The following is a 7,506-nucleotide window of genomic DNA, read 5'->3' as shown; positions in this document are numbered from 1 at the left end:
ACAAAAGAAATGAAGCCTCTGTAAGGGACTCCTCTCCAACTCCCTAGGACAGGTATGTGTTTAAGGAAGGAAGAAACAGGTAAAGAAGATAATCTGGTAGGAGATCTGGCAGTCCTCATCGCCTCCAATGGAAAACTTCATTAAGTTTGCCCAGAGGGAGCTGCCTTTGAAGGGTTAAGTCCCAAACAGCCTACCACCCTTTTCTTGCCCCGAGCATCTTCAGCTATAAACCTAGTCCCCTTCACAGAGAAGGGGAGCTTTCAGGGGCTTCCGGTGTAGCTGCTAAGACAGGTACATTTCTCTTAATCATTGCCAAGACAGGAGTAAAAAGTCACTTACCTTCTGAAAAAAGTCTTCCCCACTTTTGCCTTTTCCTTCGGCAGCAGCTGTAAATAAAAATGTATACATTTAAAATAGTTTCATTTTCCAATCTATGTATTCAAAACACTCTCAAGTATCAGCCACAAGAACACAAGAGGTAAACAAGATGCCAGCCTCGCTCTCCCCAAGCTCAGTCCCTGTTCACAGGCCTCATCTATGATATGAAATGGAAAATAAAACACTAATCCCATCAATCAGACATCTTTAGATACCTTCGCACTCTGTTTTCTGTCTGAAACCCTCATAAGTCTCTATTTTCACACACAGATGAAAGTGATCTTGTTTTTTTTCATAGTTAAGGAGCCTACACATATGAACAAATGCAACTACCAATAGAATCATCTGTACTGCTCTGAGTACTTCCTGTCTGGAATCAATTCCAAGCAAGAGATTGCCTTTTCAAGTGATGGCTCATCTGACAAGGCCTCCTCGGAGCTATTTCAGGTTTATGCTTTGCACTGACTATATAATCTACTTGGATTTCAGCTGGCATCATGCATGACTTTAATTCACTCCTTTAGTCACATTTACTAAGAGAAAGACAGAAAAACAAGAGAATTACAAAGTCATGGTCAAGGTCCCAGACAACAAAATTTCACCTGAGATTAATTTAAAGGTTGTTGTATTTGAACATTTTTGTGTCTAAATGGTAGCCTACAAATAAAGGACAAGCCCAGTTTTATATGCGCAAAAGTTTTAAGGTCCTGTGGACATTTTCTTTTCAATCTTCAGAGAGAGGAGAACAAAGAGCTAATGGCATCTTGCTTGCAACAGCCTCAAATCACATCTTTCAGAATGTAAACACTAGGTCTCGGATTCAGGCAGGGGTAAAGAGTGGTTAACAGAAAAAGCCACCCCCTGGCCAGGACAGAGAAATGAGCTGGAGCAAGAACTTCTCTAAGTTGAAATCTGGAAGACTGGTACCCCAAACACCTAATGGGCAGTACCATCAAGGGACCCTACCTGTACGTGTGTGTGTGTGTGTGTGTGTGCGTGTGCGTGCACGCACGCCTGTATGTCTGTGTGTGTGTGTGACAAGTGCACTCGCTAAAGTTCCTGAAAACTCAAGAATTGTGGCCAATCAGTCCATTAAGTAGAGAATTCAAAATTCAAAGAAACCCTCTCTGCCCTGGAAAAACAGTATTAAAGTCTAAATTCTTTTGTCACCAACTTTAATTTCACAGTTAAATGTAAGATATTTTCTACTATTTTGTAAAACTGTGTATTTTTATTGACATGTTTTCATCTAAAAAGCAGAGCACAGAGTACACATTTCTGTGATTTTCAAAGAGAGTTTGGGAAATGTATAAAACAAGAGCTAAACAGAAATAATAAATTTAAAACTGTATTCTAATATGTGGCGGCTAAATAGTCCCTCAAAGATGTCATGTTCTCATCCCTGGAAACTGTGAATAAGTCACCTTATATATGCTAAAGGGATTTTGTGGGTGTGATTAAATTAAGACCTTGAGATGGGAAGTATACCCTGAATTATGCAGGTGGACCCACTGTAATCACGAGGAGCCCTTTTAAGAAGGGAGAAGGAAGGTCAGAATCCGAGAAGGCAATGCAACAAAAGAATCAGACAGAGAGAAGGGCACTGATTGCAGAGTCAGAGCAGAGAAACTTACAGAGATGCTTTACTGCTGGCTTTGAATGTGGAGGAGGGGCCACAAGCCAAGTAATACAGGCGCCCTCTAGAAGTTGGGAAAGGCAAGGATCTGGATTTTCCTCCAGGGTCTTTGGAGGAAGTGCAGCCTGGACAATACCTTAGGATAGCCCAAATAAAACACATTTCTGACTTCTGACCACCAGAACTGTAAGATAATAAATTTATTTGTTACAGCAGAAAAGGAAACAAAAAACATAATTTCAATGCCATCTTAACTTCACTTTTTGCACAAACACATCATCAACAGGACAAACTGAGCACAGACACTGATGTGAGCATTTGAATCACACATTTCCACAGATTTTTACATTCTGGCTGCACCTTGTGGCATGTGGGATCTTAGTTCCCTGACCAGAGACCTAACTGCAACCCCTGTATTCAAAGTGGGGAGTATTAACCACTGGACCACCAGGGAAGTCACACAAATAAATTTTTTGCAGTTAACTCTACAAATTATGATTTTTTTCACTCTAACTAGGGAATACACCAATAGTGAATTCTTGAAAAAACATAAAGAAGCAATTTTGAACCAAAAAAAAAGAGAGAGAGAGAGAGAGAAAATAAGGTGAACACGGTTGGTCCTAGCCAGAGGGCCAGAAAGATAAAAGATCAGCACCCAAACCCAATGACAGGAATGCCCTGGGGACACCTCAACTCAGCTACCTCTTGGGCTGGCTTTATCTCTAAAGCTAAAAATAGTTTAAAGTCACTCCTGCTCCATGATACAACTGTGTGGCAATGAAAACTGCATACCAGGCCACAAAGATTAGACAGAAATTTTAGTGACATCAAGGGAACTCTTCTTTTAAAAAGAAATTTTAGGATCAAACGTAATATTCAAAAGCCTATCAAGCAGGGCAGATAAACGCTTTCACCCACAGGGGACTCCTTCACAACTTAAAATTCATCGGTTTAAATTTCATGATACAATGATGTTTTATTACAGAAACCAGAAACTTCCTTTAAGATACTTACTTTGCTCATGACAAACGCATTATGTCACAACCTTGAAATGCCCCTTCATGCCAAGTCCAGCTAAACAGACTTTACAGACCAGCCTTTCAATCCCTGGATGAATTAAAAGCTGGGGCGGGGGGAGGGGTGGAATTTCCTTAGTTACACACAAATTATAATTACGCTCCCAGGAAAACATCTAAAATTTAACCAGAAACCTGCACCTTTAGCAATCTTATGATCTGAGGGGCATCAAGAGAGGAGGGGAGCTGGAAATGGCACAATCAGTGCCATCAAAAATCTCTGGCTTTTTTCATTCCAAAATGTTTATGTACAAGAAACTCCAAATCTGAGCCTGAATCTCCCCTAAATCCTACAACAGTCCACTTCCTAAGCCCACAAGGACCTGGGACAAGCCTCTGGTTGGACTCATGGGTGGTCACGGTCTCTGGTTCAAACCAAGGTGAGTCCCAATCGTCAGCCCTTTGCCGGGAGCATCCTTACCTCACCCCCAGGTTGCTGGGTCTCCTGCACTTCTACTGACTCCACATAAGCAAAGCTGCCAAGACCAGAGAAGTCAATCAAGGGAGAGCAACAATTCCCCCAAGTATTCTCTCCCCTCCCTAAGCAGGGATCCTTCTGTGCTCAAATTTGAGAATTCCGTACTCTAAATTCCTCAGGATTAAAATATCAACTCCTCTTGAATAAATTGAGAGACCGAGAAGGCGGAGGTTTGTGGAGTATTTCTTAGGTATATAAGATGTTCTTTCTATAGAAAGAAAAGTTCACTCTTTCTTTCCACAAGTACCTAAGTCTCATGCTGGTGACTCAACATAGGCCAGGCCCTGCCTTCATTCAGCTTACAACCTTGACCCATGTATTCAAACCACCCAATGAGTGAGGTCCAAGGGAAAATTAAAACTCAGTTCTAGGGACAAGGGTCCCATAGATCTTTTCACAGCCACCACTCCATCCAAGTTAAACTTATTAGAAATCTTAGCTACTCTTATTCTGGACAATGCACTAAAAAGCCAGTCATTTTACTCTTAACACTAGGACTGGGTAGCTACTGTTAGGACTCAAAATTAAAGGGTTCTTCCAGGGAGCCCACTTGAGAGTTAGGTTGCAAGAAGAAATTGGAGGTGTGATAATATCTCGACACAATGATTTTTTTCATTACGTTTCGAGGGGAAAACATCGCCTTGTGAAATGAGCCAACCCAGACTTAATGTCATGGAGCTCCGTGACCTTTGAAAAGTCTGACTGTATTCTGTGGTACAACAGTTCTATCAAGCCTCACATTCTTATACACTGATACAGCCTCATCTTTTTCATTCACAGCAACATGAAAACACATGTAATGATTTAGCAGGCTTTTTCTAACTGTCCTTACAAAACAATTTCTGCCTGCCTGATGTTCCAAAAGTTAATCATTTGATGGTTAAAAAACCTTTGGAATCTTCCTGCCAATGAAAGCAATTGTCTTTATTTTCATGACACAGAATTCCAGGAATAAATTACTTCACTACTACTGAAACACGGCTTCATGGATTGTACAGGTAAAGCATTTCACATTTTAAGCTGAACAATTCATTTTTTATGTTTATTATAATTTCTCCAATGCTTTGGCCTATTTTATTTCATATTTCTGCTTCGTAAGAAATATGGGATGGCAAAAGCCACAGCCAATAAAAACAGCCAAAGTTGAGACAGGTGTAAACTATTACAATCCCCCAAACTACAGGGAAAGTCTAGTTAATTACTGAATTAAAGGTGAGAGCTCGATTTTCAATTCTTCGCAGGGCATATGGAAACTTATTCAAATACCCTTTTCATTCTGAAATGCTTTTCCATAACATCTGATGCTTTATACAGCCAAATCTAAAAACATAAGGGCCAAGGGTCATGCATTTCATATTTAAAATACAGTATGGAATAAAGTAATGGGTTTCTTCACCCTTGTGGAACCTGAGCAAGAAAAGACCAAATTCAAATTACAAAAAAATAACTGAGAAATACTTCTTTAAATCTGTTAAGATTCAGGACATTCCCCCCGTTTCCCCAAGTGTAGCAGATTTGCAACTAAGAAGGCTGCTGTATTTCAAGTTCACCTGAAAGACAACTATAACTGTTTAGCTAGTCTGATTCTCTTGCAAAAATATTTTACTAAGAATTTTTAAAACATTCACTTACTGTGTCTATTTAATCCATATGCTGAAAGAACTATACCATATATTTTATTCGGATATTACTCTTTTCAGAAAACTTGCCTACTATTTGGCTGATTCTGCTGAAAGAGGAATCAGCAACAGATGTCCAAGACGCAGTTTCTGTACACTCCCTTTTAAAAGGGAGTTTTAAAAGAACCTTTTAGAGAACCTTTTAAAGTTCTCCTTTAGTGAGAACTAAACCTTTCTCCGATGGGAATCTTTTAAAAATGCTTTTTTATTTGTTTGTTTGGCTGTGCCAGGTCTGAGCTGCAGCACACAGGATCTTTAGCTGCTGCATGTAGGATCTGCTTCCCTGACCAGGGATTGAACCCAGGCCCCCTGCGTTGGGAGTGCAGAGTCTTGGCCAATGGACAACCAGGGAAGTCTTTAGAGAACTTTTTATGTTCAGTAACCATATCTAACAGTCTAGACTGGCATGCAAAGCTCTAACAATTGACTGAAGTAATAGTAGACATTAAGTCAATTTTTAAAGTTTCTTCAGTTCTCAATCAAAGTCTCTCAAATACTCCAGCCAGCTAAAGAACATCTCCCAGTTTAAACTCCAGCAGTAAGAAGTATCATTTGAAGGTAGTATATCATAGTTAAGTGGGATGATGTTCAGACCTCATCTTTCCTAAAACTCCTTACCTGCTTCCTAAGTCCACTGAGAACAAATCAAATTCACTCACCCTGAAAAAACAAAAAAATCATGTAGGCCTACCAAAAAAATTCAAGAAACAGCCAAAAATTAAAATAAATTTTATCTTAAGAGTGGCTGGGTATTTAAGGATGGTTTCTTCAGCTTCGGATTTATCCTTAAGATACTGTTTCATTATTGTAGTTTAAAAAAATTCCCATGTTCAAAAATGCAATAAATTGTTTAAGGGGACTGGGATTACAAAACAAGACATACAACATGGTCAATTCTATATTTAAGTATACATGTATACACATACATATAATGTATATGCTAGAGGGAAAAAAAAACTTAAAGGATAAATACCAAAATATTAACAAGTGTTATTTGAGTGGTTGAATTCTTGGGTTATTTATCACTTCCTTCTTTGCATTTTTCAGAATGCCTTTAAATAGCTTGAATAAATAGGTTTCAGTAGCCTTCAATTAGGGGGAAAAATCAGGTTAACAGTCATTTGAACCCTTTTTGAGAGAACTAAGATTTTACCATCACTGGAGCCACATTTCCAGCCCAACACATATAACAGAATCTGATAAACGTCTAAGTCAAATGTGCACATAAGTTACCTAAGGAGAAAAATGACTAACAGACTAATGTAATAGGACAGTTAACAGCCCACAAAACCACGCCTGGCACTGAACATCACGGGCCTTAATTAACCTAGCACTTTCTAGACTGAAATACTGATTTATGTGCAACTGATTCTGAGTAAAAAAGTTTGAACAATGCCTAGAGTTCACAACTTCACAACTGAAAACACTTAAATAATCCAATATTTGGAAAACCTCTGAGTCACATCCAAATATAACAGCTAAACAAAAGACAGAAGGAGATGCTCTCTAAAATGCATGAACCAGGGGAGAACTTATTTATTATGTTTCTCATTTTATATATGTTATACTTTAAGAGAAGGCCATTTTTGGTGATGGAAGGTAACTAGAAGAAAGGAAGGCCATTTTTTTATTGAAAGGGCATATCAAATGAAATATGAGCTAAAACAGATAACTTAACCTGTTATATTTATGTTGTATTTAGATTTACCACATTCTAAAAGGGTTCAGTTTTAGGTCTTACGTTTAGATCTTTAATCCATTTTGAGTTTATTTTTGTGTATGGTGTTAGAAAGTGTTCTAGTTTCATTCTTTTACAAGTGGTTGACCAGTTTTCCCAGCACCACTTGTTAAAGAGATTGTCTTTAATCCATTGTATATTCTTGCCTCCTTTGTCAAAGATAAGGTGTCCATATGTGCGTGGATTTATCTCTGGGCTTTCTATTTTGTTCCATTGATCTATATTTCTGTCTTTGTGCCGGTACCATACTGTCTTGATAACTGTGGCTTTGTAGTAGAGCCTGAAGTCAGGTAGGTTGATTCCTCCAGTTCCATTCTTCTTTCTCAAGATCGCTTTGGCTATTTGAGGTTTTTTGTATTTCCATACAAATTGTGAAATTATTTGTTCTAGCTCTGTGAAGAATACTGTTGGTAGCTTGATAGGGATTGCATTGAATCTATAGATTGCTTTGGGTAGTATACTCATTTTCACTATATTGATTCTTCCAATCCATGAGCATGGTATATTTCTCCATCTATTAG

The 7,506-nt window shown here is 38.6% G+C and overlaps 1 protein-coding gene across 2 annotated transcripts in view; it reads right to left on the bottom strand.

Annotated features, from left to right (window-relative positions):
• BICC1 (BicC family RNA binding protein 1) overlaps nucleotides 1-7,506 on the bottom strand; it is a 351,439-nt gene that overhangs the window by 246,398 nt on the left and 97,535 nt on the right. For both annotated transcript variants that reach the window (XM_010852021.1, XM_010852022.1), the window contains exon 2: nucleotides 340-386. In XM_010852021.1, the coding sequence (XP_010850323.1) occupies nucleotides 340-386 (47 nt within the window). The remainder of the gene's footprint in view (nucleotides 1-339; nucleotides 387-7,506) is intronic.

The sequence above is a fragment of the Bison bison genome, unplaced genomic scaffold (assembly GCF_000754665.1).
Source record: "Bison bison bison isolate TAMUID 2011002044 unplaced genomic scaffold, Bison_UMD1.0 scf7180017864306, whole genome shotgun sequence".
NCBI lineage: Eukaryota > Metazoa > Chordata > Mammalia > Artiodactyla > Bovidae > Bison > Bison bison.
Note: the sequence above shows the minus strand (reverse complement) of the source record. Positions and strands in the feature narration are given on the sequence as shown.